Source organism: Ciconia boyciana, chromosome 2 (assembly GCF_034638445.1).
Source record: "Ciconia boyciana chromosome 2, ASM3463844v1, whole genome shotgun sequence".
NCBI classification, from domain to species: Eukaryota; Metazoa; Chordata; class Aves; order Ciconiiformes; family Ciconiidae; genus Ciconia; species Ciconia boyciana.
The window spans coordinates 57,900,862-57,927,390 of NC_132935.1; the positions used below are offsets into that span (position 1 = coordinate 57,900,862).

Below are 26,529 nucleotides of genomic sequence, written 5' to 3' on the forward strand. Positions count from 1 at the left end.
AGCAGACACTAGAAAACCAGGCAGACACTATGTCTGTTGACACTGAGCATCAGTGAAAAACGAAGTAGGCATCTGACCAAGCACATGGTTATTTTCTGCATGTGCTACGCTGTCTTTGACCCTCAACCCAGCGGATGTTTTCAACAGTGCAGGTCATGTTCTGAACCATGCAAACTGCTTTCACACCTTTCCAGATTTAACCACAGCAAATTTATCTCTCTCACATCACTGTGAACATATTTATTCCCTTTATAATTTTTATTAGCTTGTTTCTTCTCATTGTAGCCAGCTAGCTGTTTCACAAGGACTTTGGATTTTCTAACACATCCATGCACAGAGACCCTTTGAATGTTAAATCCTTCCATTTCTACTTCCTAGGATGCTAGCAAAAACTGTGATGCATATCATAGTACTCAGTCTTAGTCATGTGCCTTACAGGTATCTAATGAGTCGCATACCTTAACTAAAATGTTAACTTTATCTCATGTTTCATACTCACACCTAATTCATACAACTAAGTTTTCTCGGATGATTTCTATTTTGGTCCTAACCCCAATTTCAGATTTGTCAGGGTGCATTAAAAGTAACTACTTTCAAGTTACCAGAACTCCATCACATACCTAAGAAACACATTTGGGGCTAAGCCTGACTCTTCCCCCTGCCTGTTAAATGATTATAAAGGATTGTGATTTCTCTTACTGAAGCATCATTTAAATTATTAGGATGTAATTGTTTGATATTACCACTTTCAGTAATTCTGACTGAAAGAAACCAGTCCTATCACATCTTTGCTATAATTATTTTTAAATTATAAGATGGTTCAGGTAGCACTACCCATTCTATATTTGACTGAAGTTATTTCCAAAAAAAGAAGACAGATGGTTACTGCGGGATGCTGACCACTCAAAACTCACAAGAAATCAATGCAAGATACAAAGATTCAAATACTACAAGGTCAAGGCCATCATAACACTTTTTATTATGTTACTTCTATCTTATTAGTAATTGATCTTTTAGAAGCAATCTAAATACATAATGAGCTTAATTATATTGTAATACAAAACTGACAGCCAGGGATCTGGGGTGAACACAATGAAAGATGCAATCTTTGCACAGTTACCAACAAAAACACATAAAGGAAAGTGCAAAGGAGGATATTAAATGATGGAGGCAATTTGCTTGTGTTTTTGTTCAGAATACTCCACATCCCTGAGGGTCCTGAATCTGTTATTCTGGATACAGCCAGACAGGAACAGCTGAAAAAATTAAAAAGAGGAAGAAAAAAAGGCTAGCAGCAAAGGTTACTCTGCCAGCCTAAGGAATCTTTTTTCCATGTTCATAAGAAAAGACAATGCTGTTACAGCCTGTGGCAGTGGTCCTTGAAGGGCAATGTTTTCTACCAGGATTTTGATAAAAAACAACATGAAACAAACAACTTCACTCTAATGTGCTAACAACAGCTCAGCGAACACTGATAGTATCTTCTTCTGTAGTTTTGATTAACTGTTTCATGAAAGATGCTTTCCTTCTCTTGTGCCCAAGACTGCATTCCTAATGTCTCTTTCTCTGCTATTTGTGCATACCCATGACATCATTAATTTATTGACATCATTTGTGGTCTTACACTAACCACAGACCATTACTGCTGCCTTTGAAGCTGAATCTCAGATATTTCTTACTTTAAATATAAGGAACAATCTAATTAGATGCAAACTACCTCAGGAATGAAGGGAATGACAAGCTGATGATTAGTTATCTCAAGTTGCATAACACAGCAACAACAGTAGTTTCTTTCTAATTTTGTTTTACATTTTCCTCTGATTTACGCAACTTTGTTAAGATGAGATGGCATGTTATATGTTATCTAATTCATGGAATGAAGACACTGGCCTTTCAGAGTAACCTTCTGGCACTGGCAGCACTTGTTCTTGGACAATTGCCTAGGGAATCATGACTTTTTTTTCCAGAAAAAAGAAAGAATTAAAAAAAAAGACATTTGTATCATGCATTAAAGAATCTGCTGACCTGAAAGGTGATGTTTTAAAATCAATTAAGCAATCAATGTGCACCAATCCTGGCTACCAACATCAACATGTCAAAGAATAAAACTGTACCAATTCTAGTAAAAAAAAGTTACTAACAGAGTGAATGATCTGATCACATTTTCAATGCATAACCTCAAGATTTAAAAAAAGTTGTTATATGTGAAAATATAATATGTTTACCTTGATTTACCTTACTACCTTTAGTAGTAATACAAGTTTATAAAATGCTGTTCTGCAGCATGCTCCTTCTCCCCACCTATGCAAGATTTGACTCACTCCTTATGCACAGACATGGGATGCAAACACAAAACTTGTCAGGTCTGATTTGCAAAAAGGATGGGTACGCCCAGGCAAGCATGATTCAGTAAATTACATGGAGCCTGGCAATTCTGAGACTCAGGCACAGCTTCTTTAGCTCTTTTTCTACTCCCACATGCTAGGAGAGGTACACACACTACTTGCTAGAATATCAGAAATATTTGAACATACAATCTTTATGAAATTCTAAAGCTAAAATTACCAATATTTCTAGACCACTTTTTAAAATGCACACTATCTTGGTATTTCCCCGTACATACAAATATACCTTTTAAATGTTTTCTATTTAGAAAAGAAGGTGGTCTCACAAGAAAAGACCAGTTTAAGCCACAGATGAAATAGGTTGCCAAATTAGGCAACCAAACGAAAAGAACAGTTGAGCGTGATGCTGCTGCAATGATATTGTCTAGGAGGTTCCTAGAGCGTGTGGCAGATAACTTCCTGACACAGCTGGTGAGTGAGCCAACTAGGGAAGGTGCGCCGCTGGACCTCTTGTTCACGAACAGAGAAGGACTTGTGAGCCATGTGATGGTTGGAGGCCGTCTTGGGCAGAGTGATCACGAAATGATAGAGTTCTTGATACGTGGAGAAGCGGCGAGGGAGGTCAGCAAAACTGCCACCTTAGACTTCCGGAGGGTGGACTTCGGCCTATTTAGGAGACTGGTCGACAGAGGCCCCTGGGAGGCAGCCCTAAAGGGCAAAGGAGTCCAGGAAGGCTGGACATTCTTTAAGGAGGAAGTCCTAAAGGCACAAGAGCGGGCTGTCCCCAGGTGCCGAAAGACAAGCCGGCAGGGAAGAAGACCGGCCTGGCTGACTAGAGAGCTCTGGCTCAAACTCAGGAAAAAGAGGAGAGTCTATGACCTCTGGAAGAAGGGGCAGGCAACTCAGGAGGACTACAAAGGTGTAGCAAGGCTGTGCAGGGAGAAAATTAGAAGGGCCAAAGCTGAGCTAGAGCTCAATCTGGCTGCTGCTGTAAAAGACAACAAAAAATACTTCTTCAAATACATTAGCAGCAAAAGGAGAGCTAAGGAGAATCTCCAGCCCCTAGCAGACAGGGGAGGGAACACAGTGACCAAGGATGAGGAAAAGGCTGAGGTACTTAATGCCTTCTTTGCCTCAGTCTTTAATAGCAGGGCCAATTGTTCTCTGGGTACCCAGTCCCCGGAGTTGGAAGATAGGGACGGGGACCAGAATGGAGCCCCCATAATCCAGGGGGATATGGTTAGTGACCTGCTGCACCACTTAGACACTCACAAGTCTATGAGGCCTGATGAGATTCACCCGAGAGTACTGAAGGAACTGGCAGATGTGCTCACCAGGCCCCTTTCCATCATTTACCAGCAGTCCTGGCTAACTGGGGAGGTCCCAGCTGAATGGAGATTAGCTAATGTGACACCCATCTTCAAGAAGGGCCAGAAGGAGGACACGGGGAACTACAGGCCTGTCAGCCTGACCTCGGCACCGGGGAAGCTGATGGAGCAGAACATCCTGAGTGCTATCACATGGCATGTAGAGAATAACCAAGGGATCAAGCCCAGCCAGCATGGGTTCAGGAAAGGCAGGTCCTGCTTGACCAACCTGATCTCCTTCTACGACAAGGTGACCCGCCTAGTAGATGAGGGAAAGGCTGTGGATGTTGTCTATCTAGACTTCAGTAAAGCCTTCAACACGGTTTCCCACAGCATTCTCCTGGAGAAACTGCTGCTCATGGCTTGGACGGGTGTACTCTTCGCTGGGTAAAGAACTGGCTGGATGGGCGGGCCCAAAGAGTGGTGGTGAATGGAGTTAAATCCAGGTGGCGGCCGGTCACAAGCGGTGTTCCCCAGGGCTCAGTATTGGGGCCAGTTCTGTTTAATATCTTTATCAATGATCTGGATGAAGGGATCGAGTGCACCCTCAGTAAGTTTGCAGATGACACCAAGTTGTGCGGGAGTGTTGATCTGCTTCAGGGTAGGAAGGCTCTACAGAGGGACCTGGACAGGCTGGATTGATGGCCCGAGGTCAATTGTATGAGGTTTAACAAGGCCAAGTGCAAGGTCCTGCACTTGGGCCACAGCAACCCCATGCAACGCTACAGGCTTGGGGAAGAGTGGCTGGAAAGCTGCCAGGCAGAAAAGGACCTGGGCATGTTGGTTGACAGCCACCTGAATATGAGCCAGCAGTGTGCCCAGGTGGCCAAGAAAGCCAATGGCATCCTGGCTTGTATGAAAAATAGTGTGGCCAGCAGGACTAGGGAAGTGATCGTGCCCCTGTACTCAGCACTGGTGAGGCCACACCTCGATTACTGTGTTCAGTTTTGGGCCCCCCACTACAAGAAGGACATTGAGGTGCTGGAGCGTGTCCAGAGAAGGGCAACGAAGCTGGTGAAGGGTCTAGAGCACAAGTCTTATGAGGAGCAGCTGAGGGAACTGGGGTTGTTTAGCCTGGAGAAAAGGAGGCTGAGGGGAGACCTTATTGCTCTCTACAACTACCTGAAAGGAGGTTGTAGAGAGGTGGGGGTCGGTCTCTTCTCCCAGGTAACAAGTGATGGGATGAGAGGAAATGGCCTCAAGTTGTGCCAGGGGAGGTTTAGACTGGATATTAGGAAATTTTACTTCACTGAAAGGGTTATCAAGCATTGGAACAGGCTGCCCAGGGAAGTGGTTGAGTCGCCATCCCTGGAGGTATTTAAAAGACGTTTGGATGAGGTGCTTAGGGACATGGTGTAGTGGTGGTCTTGGTAGTGTTAGGTTTACGGTTGGACTCAATGATCTTAAAGGTCTTTTCCAACCTATACGATTCTGTGATTCTGTGATATCCTCAGATGACATAGTACATATTTTATTTGTAGTGTTGCGTGGGGGGTGGTGTTAATCTTTCAAAGAAGGGAAGTAGCAACAGATGCAGGCAGTGAAAAATGCAAATGCTAAACTACAGGAAAACATGAGGACATTTCCCACAATTACAACAGCTAACAGCATAAATAGCCCTCAGAAAAGTCATCTGGGCGGCTACTAGTATACCACCTCAGTTACTGTTTTCCATGCTGAAATCATCTGTTACCTAAGGGCAGATGTGTACAGAACAGGAGAAAAAGCAGTAGTCGTATGTAACTTCTGATATCAATAACGTGCCTTTTATCAAATGAAGGCTAGCTACCCTACACACAATGAACAGTTCAACTTTTCATACGGTTAAACTGCAACTTCTCCCATGTTTCTTGTAGAATGAAAGAGAATTTCCGATATACAGTGGGTTGACCCTCTAAAGGCAGCACAGTTAACTAAACACTACAGTCAAAGAAATACATAAAACTTCCCATTTTCAGGCAAAAATTTGGAAACAATTCATTCTGCTGGATCTATAAAACCCAGTACAACAGATTCTGTGAATGACTAGCACCAAGTGTTTCATATATCCAAAATGCAAGCCAGCTTTTCAAATACTTGTTTCAAAATTGCAACCCAACAGTAAAATAACTACTGCTAAAAGTAATTTGTCAATACTACATCAGATGGAGATCATCTAGGAGAAAGAATGCAATACAGAAACATTCAGAACTGATTTTTTTCCTGTGGTTTTAAAACAAATTAGCTGTCAGTGATTTGCAGAATAACAAGAAATACTGACTAATTAAAAATATTCAAGTATGTGAGCATGATTGCTGGGAGAATAATGCCAATAATTTACTGGCTAGTTAGGCCCTTAGAGAATGCCAGCATTGGACAGTTCTTGAAATTGAGAAGAAACGGTGTAGGTCTTGTATTAATTCATCATTCCATTCACAGATGACTGTGCCAGTGTTACAGAATAACATTCATTAATAATCAGCACTTCCAGCTGAGAAACGCAAGTTTGACCTTTTTGAGCCGCTGGACGCATATTGTATGTGTTAAGACACAGCAAATCAGAACATGCCCTACAGATACTGGCTGTGGCTATATGTCTTTTTTTACTTTATTTTTAAAACCAAGAATGGAAAATTGGACTCTCTGAGATCTACGGTACCAGTGAGTTTAGAGAAAGACTGAAGAAACAATTCCTCACAGCAGGATTTCCAAGACCCGCTGCTATACAGTTTAGAACCAAAACCAAAAAGCCATAACCAGGACATGTTGAAGAACATATTTAGGCATCTACTTTCATGTGAGGAGAGAGAGTGTAGGGTTTGCTGTAAAGATTAAATACTTTGGTCCTTAAATCAAAAACAAGACAGAAAATGCCTACAAGTTCTGCCTAGGTACCAATGCTGACTGTTCAGATATAATATCCAACATCAATTTATTTTTACTTATGAACCTTTAATCACAGTTTAGAAGTTCTGGGTTGTTTTTTTTTAAGGAGCAACAAAAATGGTCAATGTCTACTTTCTGTCTCTCACACTCAAACAAGGTGCAAAAGTTTTCCATTGGATCTCCACTGTGTGGCATTCACTGGCATTCACAGCTACGGGGCTGTACCAGCAGCAGCATAGCCAAGTGAAGTGATTATTCCCCTTTAGTCATCCCTCATTAAACATCTGGAGTACCACATGCAATTTTGCCCCCCCTCAGGACAAGAAATATGTTGATAAACTTTAACAAGTCCAGAGGAAGGCCCCCAAGACAGTCGGAGCTGGAGCTTAAAGCCCCATGAGGAGAGGCTGCAGGACCAGGGCTCGTTCAGCCCCAAGACGAGACAGCTTCGGGGACACCTCACAGTAGCCCCCCGACACCTAAGGGAAGGTTACAGAAAAGACAGAGCCAGACTCTTTACAAAGGCGTGTACTGAGAGACAATGGCCACAAACTGAAGTGAGGATATAAGGGCGGGAAGGGGGGGGGGGGAAATCACTGTGAGGCTAACTAAGCACTAGAAGAAGTTGTAGACCTCCACTCTCAGAGACTTTCAAAACCCAACAGGAAAAAGCCCCAAGAAATCACATTTAAATCCAGTGTTGCACTGAGCAGGAGATTGGAGAAGAGACCTCCTGAGGTGCCTTCCAGCCTGGGATGCTATGAAGAGGGAAACACAGAGACAGACCAGAGCCCATTCTGTAATCACCCCAGAAACCTTGCAGGGGAATGGCCAACCTCAACTGCTTCAAAAGAATATGTAAGAAACCCAAACTGAGTAACTACAGAATTACTCACCCCGCAGGAGAACATTATTCTTTCTCCTCAAAACAGACTCTGGTTTCAGTGTCTTAGCTATCTCATCCTTTCTGTTTTTTTTAAACAACTGCTACATTCTTATTTCAGTGTATTTCAACAACAATTAACATGCATTAATTATGCAGGCAGGATACTCTGGTAATGAGACTTTCTTGTTCCTTCCAGTTTGCAATATTGTATAGCGTTGGAACCACTGTGCTACATTTCCGTTTCAAGGGCAACAGGAAAATAGCTTCCTCTGCAGGGAGAAGAAACAAATGGAATTCCCCCAAATACAGTAACAGTAAATACAGGCAGGAAACAACCTGATATCCTTCTTCTGCAATTCTAGCAATTCCAACTGCTTCATCCTCTGGGGCACACTATGACCGTTTGGGACCTTCTGCCATTTCCTTGCTATTGCCAATATAGCTCATCGCTGAGCAGCCAAGTTGTAGGAAACAAGATTTGTATATTACCTCTTTCCAACATTTTAATGTGGACTTCTGTACAGGAAGAGGCAAACTGTTCAATGATTAGGTCAACCCTCATCTCTAGACCCTGAAAATGGCACAGTGGGGTTTTCTTAGACTCCTCGGTATGTCTGCATGCTACGATAAAAATGTAGGTATCAGGAATGGCTTACTGAGGGTGCCAGAAGTTAACAGTGCCTTATTTCATACAAGTTCATTGTTTCTAAAAGCATTTTTTGTTTAAAATTGCAGTGATGTAGTAAACTGCAAGGATCTGCTAAAAACACACATAAAAAGAGTATGTTTACCTTTGCTGTCAGCAAATTAACAAGAAACACATTTGTAAAGGTCTTCGAGCAACTGTGATGCTGTATTTGTAGATGACAATGAAAAGCTGTGAGAAAGAGGTTTTGATGTTTATGTACACTAATGGGCATTATGATCGAGTTTGTTGACTCAGTTCAGTAAGAACAAATAGCTGACAGGTTAAACACTAAAGAAGGGTATTTTAAGATACATTCTATCAATAAAATTGTATATATACACAGTATTTCTTGTATTGTATTTTGCCTCAGAGTATACATATAGACATTGTGTTTCAAGGTCAAACAAATCAAAAGATTTTAACTTGGTGAGGAAAGTTGTACTGGTAGAGGAAGTGTAAAATAGGGTCAATTTTCTCAGACTTGGGACTTCTCTCATGACAAAGGCATCATTTGAAGAAGAAAATAAATGTCACTGAATGCTAATCCTTCTAAACATTACAGGGCCCACCGTTAAGAGCAGCCAGCCATTAAACAAGGGGATGAAGTCAATTATTGGATTTATTTCAAAAGGATCTGGGAGTAAACGTAAGGCTTGTGTGGTACAGAGTAAATATGACTTGTGTGGCCAGCTACGTTTTTCCCCTCCATCCATTGTGTTTTCTGTGCTGTATCTTAGGGAATATGAAGGTCGTTTCATTTGAGAGTAAGGAAGCAGTGAAGCTGTGAGCTGAGCTGTACAACCTGCCATGCTAACAAGCACGGCAGTAGGCTCACGTAAGAAAGACTTTTGAACGCAACTCCACCCCACGGAAATGACAGGCCCCTCCTCAGGAGAAAGAAGGGAAAGGCGTTTTTATAGTAGTATGGACATGTACATTATTGCCCAACAAAGATCAAAGGTCCTGACCAATGTGCCATATGGTAAGAAGCACATGAAAGCTTCAGAAAAGAAAGATGTGTCACATTAGGCAAGAAGGAGAAGCTAATTTATCATCGAAGTAAATCACAAAGAGTTGTCCTAATCAGCAAATATATGAAAATGGTTAATAAAACACCTTTAAAACCATAGGAGAGGCTTTTGTTCTGTTCTATTAGAAGAAGAGACCTGATCAGACTTCAGAAGAAAACTACCAACAAGGTCAGAGAAAATGCAACATCAAAGTCTATATGCAGGTTTATAAGAAGAAACATAGTGAAAACAATGAACTATGAAGATTATGGTCTTTCCAGTTGAAACATATTTTCACAAAGAGACAAATAGACACAGTAGCACACTGGGGTTTTTTGCTCAATTATACACTGAAATGATGGAAGAAAGTGCTAAACTTCACTACCTTTACCAGAAGCTTTGTTTTTAAGAGGACAGTAATGGCATTTTATCCAAGGCTTTTTTTTAAAAAAAAAAAAGCTGTTTATCGATTTCCTTTCAATTTAGAGAAAATAAGCTATGGAAATGGTATTTATTATTTACATAGCACTATACTGCAAATATACATGCCTAGCATTTAGCTAACAAATAAGAGACATGGGTTATGCTTCGCAGATCTTTGTTCTCCAAATTAAACAGTAATTTGACATGTGCTAAATGTCTAGAGAAGAAAGAAGAAAGAGGAAGAATCAAAAGACCATGCAGCTTCTCTGGCTAGTGGCACATGTATCACAACAGAATTTGTTTGACTCACAGCACTACAACCTGAAGAAAGCAATTTTATAATCTAGCACTTAGACAAGGTATAAATATTGCTCTATGAATTTCTACACAGAAACATACAATTATTGCCATCAAAGAAAACACTGATGTTACCAATGACTCATGCAAAAATGTAGAAAGTAATTATAATTCCATGCTTGCAACTGAAAGTGCTCTCCTTCTAAAAATATGCCCTGAAATACACATCCCAGAAAGTAATCTGGTCTCTGACAAAGTTTCAAAAGGTTAAAGCACATAGTTTCTTTTCATCTTGTAGAAGTGGATGTAAGTATGCATCTTTGTCAAAAAAACGCAGCGTTCTTAAGGAACGTAATAGGACAGGTCTTTAAAATTCTAAGCAGTGAGCAAAGGACCAATGAATTGAAACACATTTCAGCAATCATGTTACAGCTACGAATACTGTCTAACAATACTCCCATAGAAGTAGGCCAACAAAATGACAACATGAGCTAATATTTATTTATGGCAGTAAAAGTTTTCTACATAAATCAGGATTTGTGGAGACAAATTTCCCTCACTTGCCTTTGGCTTATGAATTAATCTATTCTCAGTGACCAGGAAACTGCTCTTCTGAAAGATGTCGTAAAAAGCCACAAGTGTAACAAGGGAAGAAAAACACAACACAAACAGGTGCAGCCACTATGCAAACATTTTGCATGTTCCAGACGTTTTCCAATATATGAGCATGTATTAAAATGAAATTCAGAGTCAATGTCACCGTACTGGCTTGCTAGAGGTTAGCAGGTGAATTCCTAGACAAGCAGATCAACAATATCAGTGATACATAATGCTGTAATCAGCATCGTGTTTTACAGTTGGAGATTTATCAATTTGGAGAAAGGCTTACTTTCAGATTACAAGGGGGGGAACACGGACTATCCAACTGAGCCTTTGAAGCCTCAATCTGCATTTAACAAAAGCTAAAAAGCTAAACTAAAGTTAAAGGCTAAACAAATACTTGCACCTTGGAATACATGACTGCTGGCAAGAGGCCTTACAAAATTCCTCAAATTACCCAAGAGCTAATTTCTCTAATAGCACGTCTTTTACCAAAAAACCATCAGCATACAGTTTATTGAACGGTATTAGCATGACGAGGGAAAAGACAGCACTTGTTTAGCATCTCTTTACCCACGCGGGGTCTGCGTATCCTTCAGCACAGTGAGAATCCAGAACACACCCCCTTATCTGTTAAGGAAATAATTTTCAGTCTCCCTTGCAACTTCTGAACAAGGGGCAGAATTGACCCTCACTCTAATGCCACTTAAATACTTCACTTTTAAGTTATGGTTCTGTCAAGCTACATTAACAGATTAGTGTCTTGGAAACAGTAGACAGAGTATGTAATGTCTGCAGTCCTGTGCTTTATAATATTTTGCCAAAAAGGGAGTGATTAGTGTATCACTCACAAACACACAGACTCACTTCTTTTAAGTTTTACTTCATTTCCAGAAGAGCTTCCAAACTGAAGACTACATGAATGAGCCCACAGAAGTATTACACTGCACTGTCTAATGATTCAAACTGTAAAAGCACAGCATCCTAAAACTCTTTATTTACGAGGGGATAGCAGATTTACATAATCCTCATCCCTTTCTCTTCAGAACTGGACAATTGATAGGAAACTCAGAGCTGTTAATTTCTACAGTTAATCTTAACGGTTGATTTTATGCCTCGCAAATGTTATTCTAAAGTGTTAGAGTAAATAGAACACTAGACTGTTGTTGATTTAAGTGATTATACATACTTTTTCCCATCCAAAGGATTATTTACTAAGGCAACAAACTGAAAACGAATTAAAGAGTACTCCTTTATATTCATGGCGGAGTTCACCCATGGAATTCATTGCTACAGGATATTATCAAAGCCAACATCACAGCTTGGAATTAAAGATACAAAAGAAATTAAGATACAGAATAGCAACCTTAATGTGACATTCAGGTTTTACAACTGCCTACTTGAGATGGGAAATGGACAGGTAAGACTCTCAGGAGAAGTACATTAATTCAACCACATCCTGAACGTAATGCATCAAAGGATACGCATCTAACAAACACACCAAAATAAAGATATCATATAATTCAACTTGTGGACTTTTTTTTTTTAACTATTCAGAATCTTAAGCTGGTTTATCTGACAAAATAAGCCCCAGTATACCAGTTTCTTTCAGTACAAGAATCAGAGGACTCCGTCACTGGTATTCCTGCCAGCAACACCTGCACTTTTTCTGGTAACTTCTTATCTGCATGCTGCCAGCTTCTGACCTGCTTAGCTTCAGAGATCTGGCAAGATGACAGCATGAAGACCTGTGATCACCAGAAAAATAACGTTACAGAAAACTTTTACCCTAGCAAACAAATCTGGATTGATTTAGTAACAAATATTGACCAATCTGCTGCAGCACGGGTGACAAAAAAAAACCAAAACCAAAGCATTTTACTAGCTTAACAAGTCATACTTACAGTGTCTTTAGAACTGCCTAAAGATATTACAAAGGCTTGGACAATCTACTTGCCTACACAGACTTTTTCACTAATTAGCACTTGCTAACATCATTCTTCAAGATAGAAAGCAAACAGCCTGTTTCAAATAGCCTGTTTCTTCGACTGCTGCAGTCCAAGAGGAGAAAGTAGTTACTGATGTTCTTCCAGTGAAAGGTTATCCTGTAAGTAAGCCGCTGCAGTTTCACAAAGGCTATCATTTCAATGTGAAAAAAGAAAGAGAAAAGAGATGGAGAGTAGTGAAGCTGGAGAGTAAACATCCAGGAGCTTTACGTGCATGTGAAAAGGGTTTTACTGTTATGAAGGACTGCATCATTTGAAATCCCCCTCAGATAGGATCCATTTAATGATATTCCCTTCCAAGAGTCTTTTTAGCAACGCCAGCCATTCTGAAGTCGGTCTGCTTTTGCCAGCCTTTGCAACTCCACTACTCCAACAAACATGCTGGTAAAGCTGCACCACAAAATTATTTTAGTCCTTCAGTGGTTAAAACTGTTGCACTCCATCCCCCCAGCCTGCTGTCTTACAATTTTTGTCTCCCACATTTTTGGACTTTTAGCAAATTACCTGAAATGGAAGAGCACCATGGCTACACATGTACAAGTGCAGTAACAGCACCGTTCTCTTCCTTGACCTCCCTCAGACACACACCCAAAACAACAAGTTATCTGTTCCCAAAATACACACAGTTCTGTGATTTCATTCTATGATCTGACTGTTCTGATTAAAAAAACAGAATATGGCTCAGTGTTGTTCCTGCAGTTTAAAAGACAGAGAGGGAATTCCACGCATGACACAATTTGCAGCTGATACCCGTGAGCTCCACCACTACAAATAAAGGATTCAAATGCTTTCCAGTTCCTACAAGTCACCAGGCAAGTTGTCCACTTTCTCCAAGTAGCTCTCTCCAAATGAGCTGCCTCCCACTGATTTCCATTCCTAAGTTCAATACTGTCTGTAGAACAAGTTACCTACCAGGCAAGCCCTAAGCCTTGCAAATTTATAGATTCTGTTTTTATCTCATCTTAACCATTAAGTGGATTCAAACCACTCAACAGAACAGTTACGATAAATAAGCAGAGGTGGTAAGAACTTAAGGAGAGACTTTTTATTCCCATTTTTTGTGGGATGCATCTTTAAATAGTTTCCCAGCCTGTGTGCTAGGGGGAAGCAGACGCAGTCAACCTGAGATGGCTGTTACAGAAGAGAGAGAGCACTGTGCTTGCAGGCAGCTGCTGCCTCCCCGCTCTCCCCAAAACACTTCTCTCTGGATCTTAATTGAACTAAGATGGAAGCCACAGAGATTTAAATGACATTTGCTTTTTGTGCACAAGAAAATCTAGCTCTGTGCCTACAAGCCTGGAAAATGTTGCTCCTGCAAGGCTGTACGTATTTCTTCCCCTTGACACCTTTCACCTGCTCCCATTGAACAAGGCAAATAGCAAAACTTCCTTTATTAAAAGAAGCCAGATAAATTTCTAAAACATTTGAAGAGGGGCAGGAAACCTAACAGCCATTTTAGGATCTCTTGTGCAAACTGGCATCTAAGTTTTTTTTTTTTCAGCATGCTACCCATGAAGGGGTTCCTAGACTTTTTGTTGCTGTGACTAACATTTTTACAAGTGTTCTGGGACAACAACCGGGTTTTAAAATGTAACGGGAAGTCTATGTGAATCTCTCTCATGCTGTTCCCTATCACTCTTCTCAGTACATCATAATAAATATTCCCCAGTGCCACTATAATGACAAAAAAACCCAACATCAATTTCATAATTCTTTACCTTTTTTTTTTCAGTAACTGGCCAATTTTAAAGCATAACAAGCAGCGCCCTCGCTAACTATGTGAAGTGTACTTCAACTTTAAAAATATGTCAGCATTTTTTAATATGTATGTATACACACACATTCATACGTATATATACTGTCACATACGTCACTACGCAAATTACCCTCTAGTCTGAATGGTCCTGCATCACAAATTGCTTTGTCATCACCTTGATGTAACATCACCTGTACAGATTGGCACATAAAAATCATTCAGTCTCCTGAAAACCACAACACAATGTCATATTGTACCATTATTTTTAAACAGCCACCTCTAGTGAAATCAACGACAAGCACCCAAAAAATAATAATCCAAGCATGGCATGGTTCACTGCCTCCACAGACTTTCTTTAATATTACAGAGTTGTCCAACTTATTCTATCTATAGAAAATGTGGATAGTAATAATTCAAAGCATCAAAACATATAGGGAGGTATTGGGATTCTGAAATACTCCTTAAAACACATGATTTTAACAGTATTTTAGTACCTGCCAATGTAGCAATGCAAATATTTCCCCTCCAAAGTTTTCATCAATACTTGTTAATTTGGGGATAAAAGTCAGAGCGCCCAAGCATGCTGGAATCTACCTTTTCCTTCCAAGGCAGAACAAGGACCTCAGTCCTGCTGAGGTGCCTCCAACAATTGAATATACGTGTTTTTAAAAATACTGTGTACGCTTTAAAAACTATTCTCTGTAACACATCGTTTATATCCTGAAGAGATGATAATTCTGAATCCTTCAATATCATTCTGATGAATCACGGTCACTGAAAGGAGAAATAAAAGCAATTCCCGCTATTTACCAGGAGTTCAAAGATTTGGCTTGAAGAAACAAGTGAAAACTTCCAACTAATATCTGAACTCTGTCGCCTGCAAAAACTCTGAAGTATTTTCTTTTTACCTGCCATCACTTACCAAACACTGATACCTGTGCTCACCTCCTCAAAAAAACCCAACTTTCTAGAAGCTCCTACAATTCTTACTTCATCTGGATCAAAATCCAAAAGTTCAGAAAGCAAGTGTAACTTCTGGGAAGTGCTTGGGCCAGGCAGCTAGCTCACCGAAGCCAATTTGCTGAGATAACACGCAATCCAGCAGCATCAGTCAAAAATCAGAGAAAGCTGTTCTCTCTAAGCATTTGTTTTCCCAGCACCCTATTTGAAAATAATAATATTTTGCTTAAAAGAAAACTAATGAATTGTGTGAGAAGTAAAACAATTGGAAGCAGAATAATTAAAAATTGTTATCAAGTGATGTAAACTGCAGCTTTGTAGTTCAAGTCTTTATAAACCAAAGGAAGCAATTAGCAAAAGATTGCTCTGATGCCTTACTTCAGAGAGAGACAAATCACGTTTTGCATGTTTCAAGTTCAGATGAGTAACAAAAAAAGTCAGGTTTATGCCAAGGCTCAAGCTTTAAAAAACAAAACACAAAAAGCCCGCTTCCCACCACCAGTGCCAAAAGCTCCTTCTCCCCCATTTTATTATTTGTTTTTTCAGCATTGTACTACTACAATACAGGAAAATATCACATTGCACTAATCTCACAAAAAATAAACCAAACCAACAACAGATCCAATGTTCTCTTATTACAGAACACAGTACTTTATTTGCAAGGAAGTTTCACATTACTGTGGATTATCGTTTAAGCTCTAGGTTTGCATCAGACTGAACATAAGATTTTATCGTGAAAATAACATGATGGTGGACCAACTGTGAAGTCCGAAGCCTACAATCAGCTTTTCAATCTCCAAAGCCTTTCATTTTGCACGTTAAATTTCCTGTCTTCAGCAGACACTCAAGACGCATCATTCTTGGGCTTTAAATGATACTTTAAACTAGATACATTTAGTCCTACCTGCACAAGATTACACTCTTTAGTGCTACAGATTCGATCCTAAAAAATTCTTATAATGAATTGTGTCTTCTCAATTACGTGGTGTTAAGCGATGCTTGGAAAGTATTTCATACCAGCAGAGATAACTAGTATTAGTATTTAATTTTGCTTACTTTTAAAATAAAGTATTTAAAGTATCAGGGATTTAAAGCCTCAACCATTTTTAAAGTATTTAAAGAATCATTTTTTGTCTTAGCAGATGTGTTATTTTTAACAAGTTTGCCACAGCAGCCATTGCCCTCCACACACCTCGTCAGGGCTTTCCAGCCTTGTTACTTTCTGCTCTTAGAAACAGAAAAGCAAATTATACCACGATAAGAAACTACAGTAATCTATCATTTTAAAATCACACACACGTGGATTCTGAACCAAAGGAACAACTCTGTATTCCCACCCTTTTGGCACAGCCAGACACAGTCACTGCCCAGACCAGGGCAGGAGACACAAGGCATCACTCTGCGCAGCGAGTCCTCGTGGCAGCTTTTCAGCTGCAGATGTAACCTCACCATAAGTCACACAAAAAAACATCACTCTGATATATGAACTCTAAAAAGTCTTTTTCCAGAAGCCCATGAAACGCTTCCTTGATGCTTTGGAAAGGAGGAGAGCATTGGCTCAGGGATAACTCAGGTGCAGAGGCAAGAAAAGTGGAGAAGTGAAGCGGGCTGAACTAGGGTTCACCCTAGTGAGGACTCCGCTAACAGCTTGTAAAGGGGAAAAGAATAACACCTACAGCCACAGTAAATTAGGTAAGAGAAAAGCTGTTCGTCCATTTACTGATTCCTCTCTCAAATCCAACTGAACAAGATCACTAGGTCCAAAACCAAAAGCTCCGCAGTGGGATTTCTTTTTCATACGCAAGACAGGAAGTCCCTCCTTCAGGTTTTATATTTCGATTAATTTTCAGATGAATAAGATTTACGACCATAAGCGATTCATGACAACATCAGTTCTCGCCTGTGGAGGTATTACTGCAATGCGAAAGTACCCCTGCATTACTAAGTATCAGGAATCAGGACAGCAAAACAATTTTATCTCAACTTGTTTTGATAGAGAAAGAGTTTGGCAAGAACCGGAGCGAGCACCTGAAAGAACAATACCTCCACTGTTTTAATATCCCCGCTAGATATTATGTTATTAGGAGTAGTATAAACAAATTCCACCTGAACACAACTTATCTTCTAGAATCTTTCCTTCTCCCCACCTGTCTTTCCAGCAAATTCATCCTCATCCATAATCCAACCAGCTTTCATAAGATTAAAGAAAATATGGACGGGGCCCAACAGGTTTCAAACAAGGGGGTGCCCTATGCCCAACCCTGGCACTGAAAGACCTGCCTGGTACCACCACCCCTTGGCCTTGAGGGCAACCCGCTGCCTGCCCCATCCACCTCCACGCAGCTCCCCCCAACACAGCGCTCCCGCACGCCAGCCAGCGAGGCACTGACACCCAGTCATACAAGGACAGCCTCAAAGCAGGTGGCGGCCCCTCACCAGCTGCCGTGGGCCTGGGGAACTGTGGCCTCCCCAGCCCCAACGGTGGCCACCAAGCGCAGGGCCACGCACCTGCAGGGGGGCCACAGGCTTTGGAAAGGGCGGAAAGCGGGCGCAGGTGCTGGTGGCAGGCTGGAAAGCTGCCTCCACCTCACCCTTCGTTCGGCCCTGCTAACAGCACCCAACCATACCGCCTCAAGCAAAGCGATGGGGAAGAAAGTGCACTTTCACTCCCAGTCCGTGAAAGCAAGAGGGGCTGCACACCGGGAGGGAGCCACTCGGGTCCCGCACGCCCCTGGCGGGGCCGAAGATGGAGCCCGCGACCTCCTTCCCGGAGGAGAAGCCGGAGGCAGCGGAGGGCACCTGGAGCAAGAGCGTGGGTCACCTCCCGGGCAGGGCGGAGGGAAGATGCTGAGATGCAGAGGCGTTGGCTGGGCCCCACGGGGCTCGTCAAGGGCAAAGCCCCGGGCAGACCGCGCGTTTCGGGGGGCCGCTGGGCAGCCCTCTCCTGGGAGGCCGGCGAGGCCGCACGGGGAGCGGCACCCCCGAGGGCGGGAGACGGCCCCCGCAGCCCCCGCGTTCGCCCACGCCTCCGCGCCGCTCCGCGCGGCCGGGAAGGGGCTGGCGGCGGCCGGGACCAGCCCGGGAGCCCCGCGGCGGCCGCGCAAGGTTCGGCGGCACCGCTCCGCCGCCCGCGGAGGATGCGCGGCGCGGGGCTGACGGCCGAGGGGTTTCTTCCCGCGCCGTGCGAGAGGCGGGCAACCAGCCCCGGCCACCTCTTGCCCTCCTCCCGCCCCGCCGCCCCGGCAGGCACCAGCCCCGGCCGAGCGGCTCCGCAACGGCGGCTTTCGAGGCGAGCCCGTCGTCCTACCGATCTAACGAGTAATCGTTGCTTATTCAGAGTTTTATTTTCCAATTGTGCGGAGGGCACGGATTATTATTAACGTATTCACCCATGGCTGGACACCGCAGTTCTCCATCCAAAAATAATTCGTTTCTTGGATGGCTGCCTGCTAAGTAACGCGATTTAATAAACTGAAATTTCTCTCTCTCAAAATAAGAAAAATCTCCCTCCTGAAAACCTCCGTAAATTAGAGAGCCGCTCCTTCTGGAAGACGCTCACTCCCCGCTTTTACAAAGTGCCCCCGAAAGCCTAAGGCGGCAGAAGAACCAGAATGCCTGGAGGGCGAGCACGGAATCCTCCTCTCTCTCTCGCCTCCCCCGAGGATGCGGGGCGACGCGGGGCGCAGGAGCCCGCGGCGGCTTCTCCGAGAGAGGAGCCGGGGAGCCCCGAACGCCGCTGCGCGCCGCGCAGCCGGTGCCGCGGCAGCGAGCAGAGCCCCGCCACACGTGCGAGCCCCGCACCCCCGGGCGGGCAGCGACAGAAAATGAGTAATAATAACAACAACAACAAATGCATCAGAAATGAGGACTGAGCTACGAAGTGTAAAGTTTCTTGGGAAAACAGCGGAATGTGGGAGCAGCCGTGAGGAAGGGGAGCGGAGCATCCCGCAAGCCGCCGGCCCGGCGGGCAGCGGGGACGGCCCCGCGGCCCCGGGACGCGCACCCGCCCGGCGACCCACCGACGGACGGAGGGACGTACCGGCAGTCAGGCACACGGGCAGGAGCAGCCGGAAGGTGAGCCCGCACACCACCTCGGTGGCCATCGCGGCGGGGCGGGCGTCGCGGCCGGCCGGCCGGAGAGCCGTCCCTCTCTGCGCGCCGCCGCCGCTCCTAGGTCCGCCCGTGCGCGGAGCCGCCGCGGCGGCGGAGCATCGCCCGTCCCCTCCTCGCCTCGCCTCAGCCGCGCCGCCTCACGCCTCCCGCCGCATCCCGGCGGCAGCCCATGCAACCAGCGCCGCGCCGCACCCCCGGCCCGGGGCACGCACACGCCCGCCCCCTCGGGGCTCCCCCCCCGCCCGCCCGCCCTCCCTCCTTCCTTCCCTCCTTCCTTCCCTCCTTCCCTCCTTCCCTCCGCCGGCAGCGCGGCGCGGCCCCCCCGCCCGCCGCCCCGACGGCGCGGGCCCAGCCGGCGGCACCCCACGGCGCGCCCCGCGCCGCGCGATGAAACTTCCCCGCGCCCCGCCCCGCCCCGACGGGGCCGGGCTGGGCCGCGCCGCGCCGCGAGGGGGCCGGGCGCGCGCTGCCTGCCCCTGCCCCTGCTCCTGCCCCTGCCCCTGCTCCTGCCCCTGCTCCTGCCCCTGCTCCTGCCCCTGCCCCTGCTCCTGCCCCTGCTTCTGCTCCTGCTCCTGCCCCTGCCTCTGCCCCTGCCCTGCTCCTGCCCCTGCTTCTGCTCCTGCCTCTGCCCCTGCCCCTGCCCTACCCCTGCCTCTGCCCCTGCCCTGCTCCTGCCCCTGCCCTGCTCCTGCCCCTGCCCCTTCCCCTGCCCTACCCCTGCCTCTGCCCCTGCTTCTGCTCCTGCCCCTGCCCGCCCGCCCCCTCCGCGCCACAGGGACCGTCCGGCAGCGCGCTGCCACCCCGCAGCTGACTCCTGTTCTGCACTTAAAACTTTACGGTTTTCCTTAACGCTTCTTTTTGTGTTGGTTTGTGGTTTTGTTTTTTGTTTATTTTTTTTTTAACTGGACTATTTTTTTACTTGCCTTTTTTTATTTTTCACTTAAATTTTTGTTGTTTTGGTTTGTTTTTTTTCTTGAGCGGGGGAGCAGTTTTCTGTAATTTGTTCATTTCCCGCCCCAGGTTTCAGCAGCACGTTTAGGTCCACCAGAAAATTGTCACCTGGAAAAAAAATAGATCTGCGGTCGCTGGAATGTATTTGACTTTTCTGGAAAGCTTTTTACCCTTTAAAATAACGGTGCTGGTTAGAAAGTGCTGTGGGTTTAAAGGGGCAGTTTCAAGGCTGAGCTGGTGTGTCCCTCTGTGTGTGCCGAATAAACCTAATAGTTTGGGTTGAAACAGTGATGCTGTAAAATAGAAAGTTGTTCACGTTGTTATTAACACAAGTAAAAGTCCATTTAACCTTTGGCAATATATTGCAATCCCTCCCACTTAAATGAGGCAGGTTTAGACAGAACATCCTCTTCGTGGGGGAAGTGCTGGAGATAGATAACTCCTCGCTCTCGTGGGAGATCTGAAGTAGAGGGAAGCGGGAGCAGTGACTCTGTGCTCCTTAATATAAATTCTCAGCACTTCTCCCTGGTGAAGGACCTCATCCAGTCTTACTTCAAATCTAAGAAGTCTTAGATCTGCTCTTGAAGTCCTGGGGTCTTGACTCTTATTATTACTTAAGCATCCTTTGGTTTCTTCTGCTTTTTAAAAAAAAGTATTTTCATATCCTTGTTGCAGAGAAAAATGTTTGCAAACTTGAGTGTGACTCAGGGAAATACAAAGGGTCTTTTAAAGAAAAAAGAAAAACATTTTGTTTTGGGGGTTCAGATGTTACGTGTTGAGCCACATGGACATCTGATTTTCGCTTTATGAATAATGGCAATTACTCAGATACACAAATATTATATAACAGGCTAACTGACTCTGATATTAGAATATTTGGAAAGTAAAGAACTCCAGACTTACATACACGAAAATGCTCAGGAAAGCTAAGAAAAATCAACTGCAGATGCTAATTCAATGTGCCTAACGGGTCCATTAAAAGGACCCATATCATGAGGAGCCTAAGCTTCCTCTGAAGAGGTACGGTCATTTCACACTCAGACATGAGTGTGTGCCTGGAGTTTAAACGTAACATCTGTCTGCGTTAACAAAGATTGTAATGAAGCCCCGTCCCAGCAGGATGAATGCGACACCTTAACTCAGCGGCAGGGCACAGCCCGGGGAGATTGCTCCCTCCCTTCATGCATTCGGGCCCAGCGCAGCTCACCCAGACATCTCAACAATGAACCAAGCCTGGATATTTGATTCTCAACCTTCTGGTGTAGGTTTCTGCACACATTGATCTTTGTGTATGTGCTTAGTGATTGTGTCTGTAGATGGTAAAACACTAGGATCAAGCAGTGCTTAATCTGCTACTGAATTATCTGATCAGCCCATGGGAAAGTCAGCCCCAGCATTAAGACCACAGTATCTGTCTCGAAAACTCAAAGTTACTAAGGAAGCTCTCTTTGCCTTAGAGGCTACAAAGCAAGCAGTTAATAGGAGTATTCTGTATGTGTAGGATACATGCATAGCTGAAATATTCTGTGCACTTGTGGAGCACATTTTCAGATATTGATTGGGGTTTTTTATTCAGTCGTTCAGATTCACTAAAGCAAGGATAAAATATTTATTTCTTTTGTAGTACAGTTACCAAATTGTTTGCTTCCTGAAGCACCGATTTTATTCTAAAGTTTGGGAAATAATTAGCCAGTTTTCAATGCTTACCGTTCACAATGTATGAAAAGCAGAGTTAAAATACATGTATTAAGTGGCTAGTTACCTTCTGCCAGACTGCTCATCTACTGCAAAATCTATGCAGCCGCAGTGCCACCTTTTGGCTAAAACGTCTTTCGTGTAAATGACAACATTTCTTCCCCACAGCTGCCGGGAGTTCACTGTTTGCGCACACATAGTCTTGAGAGACCAACGAGACATCCATCATCCAACCATACCTCTGTAGCGGTAAGAAGTATAAAAAAATATCTGAAGCCTTACCAAGAATCGTGTACACCTTCTGTAGTTCAGCTGTTGACAGGAACAGTAAATACGTTAACCTGAAAACTGGAGATGCGCTATTAGCCAGCACAGAAAACATAAAGTGTAGGACTCTGACTAAAATAGGTAATGCAGAAAGAGAAACAGAATTAATGGGGAAAGTGTCTGTTGAATTAAGTGTACATAATAGAGAGCAATGTCTAGGGGATAGATAGGAGTTTATTTAGCTGATACCGGTTTTGCAAGTGACATAAAAAGCAATTTGAATATAAAGCAGGAGGGCTGCTTCTTCCCTAAGGGCATACAACTTAGTGAAATCACACTGTGGGCCACACAGTTTTTCTCTTTCCCCCCGCAAACCAGAGGAAATTGCCAGGCTGTGCGAGTCCTGCAGCATACAGTAAGCGCGCTAGCAGTGAACACAGTGATCTCACCACCTACCAGCATTTCTTTACCTTCTTTTCAACCATCAGGATTTCAGACCCCCATCAGCAGGTGTGTAACATCCACCTTAGGTGAAAACACTTTAGCAGCGCAGAGGTTGAGGAGGCCTTAATGAAGAGAGGGAAGAAGAATAAAAGAACAAACTTCAGCTGTGAAGAGATTTGCTCCATCTCACCTTGTCATCTTTCCTGTAGCAATAACTTGGGGGAATTTTGGAAAAATGTTGTCCCTGCTTCATCCAATATGCAAAATCAGTTGCAGTTAATAGAGTTCAGAGGCCAAGAGAGTTACTGGGGAAAAAAAAGTCCAGAATATATTGTGTCACCAATTCTACTAGGTAGAACATAATCGATTAGAATTGTTGATTGAAATTAACTGTGTTGAGCTGACTGACTGTCTAAAATAGCGCTGTTCAGAAACATCTTCTAATTGCCTCAGCTATCTTGTTTGTTTGGCTGTTTGAATCATGAACTCATGGCATTGTTCTAACATCCACAGGCTTGGGATAACATAAACAAGGACTTGTGTATGGATAAATATATATACACACACATATCTATACATGCATATATATAGGTGTATATATACATGCTCACACAATCCATACAGTTGATGAGCTCCATAAATGAGCTTCAGCTAAACTAGCTGAAGAAATAAAACTCCCCTATACAAAGAAGCAGCAAAGCATTAAGTCCCATTGAGAGGCAGGAGAAGTGACTGAAGCCTTTTCAGGGCAATCACTGCTGTACAAAGCTGGTTTATATTTGTTATTCTTACAATATGAGAGTCCTGCTTTGGGGATCTGTGGGGAAGGAAATGGCTTTAACATTTACAGTGATGATTAACTACTGTGTTATGTCTCTTGATCCATGCTCCCTAAGACTACAGGAAAACATCCTGCTCCCCTTACCTATTCGGGAAGTCCTCCTCCTGCTCAGCCCTGTCAGCAGCTGGGGGAACAGCCTGCAGTGGCCCACCAGGAGTCAAGTGATTCAGTTCTTCAGCTTAGTTCACACTCAGCTCTGACTGAAGATGTTATTGTTCACTTCCAGCATGAAGTCAGCTAAACTTCAAAATAACATTCAAGTTCAGTTCTGGTTCAAGAAAAGTTAAAAAAACCAGTTCAAACTGATTTTTGGTTCAGAGTCAGTTTAACTCCCCGGTACCAGCAGTAGTCAGTAACTATTTTATCCTCTTAAATGATGAGCTTGTCTTGCCTTACAATAAGGAAATTCATTCCACTCAAATGTATGCTGAGTAGGCATCCTTAGAAATGTTCGGCTGCCCCAGCAGAGCAGGAAAGTTTTCTAGGAGCCTCCAAATTTCCCCCACGCTTCATTTATCTTCCATTCATTAATCCATAATTTCACCACTCATTTCAGCTGACTTAGAACTGGGCACAGGGTTTGCAGAAAACTTTCTAAAATCAGATGCATTACTAAAAGTCTGATTTTTTTTCCCTCCTCACCTTTGTTAATCTCCACCATTCATGTCACGGGGTCTGTCTAGAATTTTTGTCTTGCACAGTAAATATCTATTTATAGAAACCCTTGTTGATTGCTGGTCTTGTTCTGCTGGGTTTTACAATCTGATCAGTTAGGAAGCATCAAAACATTATTATCTTTACCTGAGAATAATGTAAAACACAATAGGAGAGATCTGTTGCATACTTAAGCAGTTCTAGTTTAGTCACATTTTGTCAGACATCGAACCTGGCAGAATCCAAATGGTATCTCAAGGTGCCATTAACTTTAGCTGCAATTAGAAAGGAAATCTGTTCTTGACTACTGAACACTTCCACATATACCAGAAATGAATCATTAGGAGCAACATTCATAATGAGTGATTAGAAAAATGGAATTGTCTAGTGGTCAGTCCAGAGGACTAACGAAACAGAGCTGCTGACTAAACTGATGGAAACACATCCCCGAGCTCCTCCCGCATGCATCGCGTGGCTGAATCAATAATACAGGAAAGCTCTTCGAGATCCATTAACGAGAGGCTAGACACGGTGAAAGGAATGTGGGATCTTCTCATGGAGCTGTGACGTTACATAGCTGTGAATTTACTCATATCAGGAGCAAATTTTAGCAATTATACATGAATTATGTTTGCTCCTTTCAAATCAAATAAGTTTCAGCAGATGAGCCACTGTTTTGTTTGCTTGCAAGTTCTTTTTCTTGGTGGAATAAGAAATATAGGATAGCTTCCACAGTGAAGGATTATTACTACTAGTAATAATTTCTAATTAGATTATTAGTATTTTAAGATTTCTGGGGCAAATTATGCCAGGGAATTTTAAGCACCACTCCTCAGCAGTGAAAAAAAAAAGTAGGAAAAAGAATTCTAATTCAATGTGCATGGTTACCTGCCTATGTGTAATCACATTTTACACTGAAAGAATTTTGAAAAAGATTGTCCAAAATCAGAAAGGATTGTTCAATAAACAATGAACTACGAATTTTTCCCTGCATGTTAAGAGTCCAAACATGAGCAGATGCTCAAATAACAAACAGGCATGTCACATAATTAAAACTGTCTAGTATAAGAGCATAGTTTGTCAAGATTAATTTTCAATCTGAAAAAACCACAAGTAATAAACTTCCTACTCGTCACTGAATAAAAATTAACCACTTAGGGTATTTGTTAAATACATTTACATTTCAAGTGTAGTTTTAAGAACATTTTAAAACAAGTCTGGAAGAATGACATAAAATACAATTATTCTTGGTTATGCTCTGTAAGTGAGATTATTGGCTTGACTCTGGCTAATTACAAAGTGATCATAAAGCACGTGATGAAATGAAGCGGTTCCAGGACAGTCCTACACAAATCGTTGTAAACACACAGCTATGCAACAGATCTGAGCTAGCTGGAATAAAAACATAAAACATTGTTCTGGACTCCTTTAGTAATGGCTGTCAACTTTGCTCTGCTGCGGTGGTGATATGAGTTACATTCGGTTTAGTAGCCAGCAGAGAGCCGGGCCTTTGCATCACAGAAGCACTGTCGCAATTTACACTTCTGCTGGCGGCATCAGCTCAGAGCAACGAGAAATGAGGCTGAGCAGATCCCAAAGCACACTGGACCAAAACCAGAATTCTCCACAGAGCAGTATAACAGTAAAATAATAGATTTATTACCCAAGTAAAAGAGCAGACATCGCTGCACACACCTGTGTTTCAGCCAGAACTCCTTCCTCCAGCTGAGTCTACGCAATCAAGGAAACCACTAACTCCTCCAGGTCCTTAGTTCAGATCCAGTTTAGGCTGACTGTGACTGAAATGCGTCATCCCCGGCAGCTGGACAGTGGGCAGGCATGTCCCAAAAACACTCTTCCTCTCTCACTCGGGACCCTCGAGCAGGGAGCACTCCCTTTTAGTGAGACAATGAAATGCCTCCAGCCTGATGGTCTGTTTTCAGTTTCCCCACATCTCTTCCACCTCATCCCTCCTTGCCTTTCTGCAGAGCCTACTATTGCAACACCATCTCTCTGAAAGGAATGGAGAAGCACATCCTCTCCCTTTTCTTCCCTTTAAACAGACACTGAAAACATCCTTCCGAATCCTGTTTGTGTTGTTACCACACCTTAGGCAGCCTCAAGAGGCTCCGCAACGTATGGAAGCAGACGGGACTTTTGGCTTGGAAAGGGAAGTGGCTCCAGCCGGGCTCTGCTAGGAAAGCTGCTGCCCTTCCTTAGTGCTCTGGCATGCCCCATCCCCGTTGCCTAACGGGTGAGCAGACACACAGCCCTTCCTCTCTCCCCCTTTCTTATTTTTCTGTCCCTGCAGGATAAAGTTCCTTGAGAGAAGCCCTTAGCAACTAAAGGAGAAACTGGGCT

General features: G+C 43.5%; 1 protein-coding gene across 1 annotated transcript in view; it reads right to left on the minus strand.

Annotated features, from left to right (window-relative positions):
* PIEZO2 (piezo type mechanosensitive ion channel component 2) overlaps positions 1–19,368 on the minus strand; it is a 321,244-nt gene extending 301,876 nt beyond the window's left edge. Inside the window, exon 1 of the mRNA XM_072852760.1 lies at positions 19,243–19,368. Coding sequence (XP_072708861.1) covers positions 19,243–19,306 — 64 coding nt within the window. The 5' untranslated portion in view covers positions 19,307–19,368. The remainder of the gene's footprint in view (positions 1–19,242) is intronic.
* Positions 19,369–26,529: the final 7,161 nt, after the last annotated feature.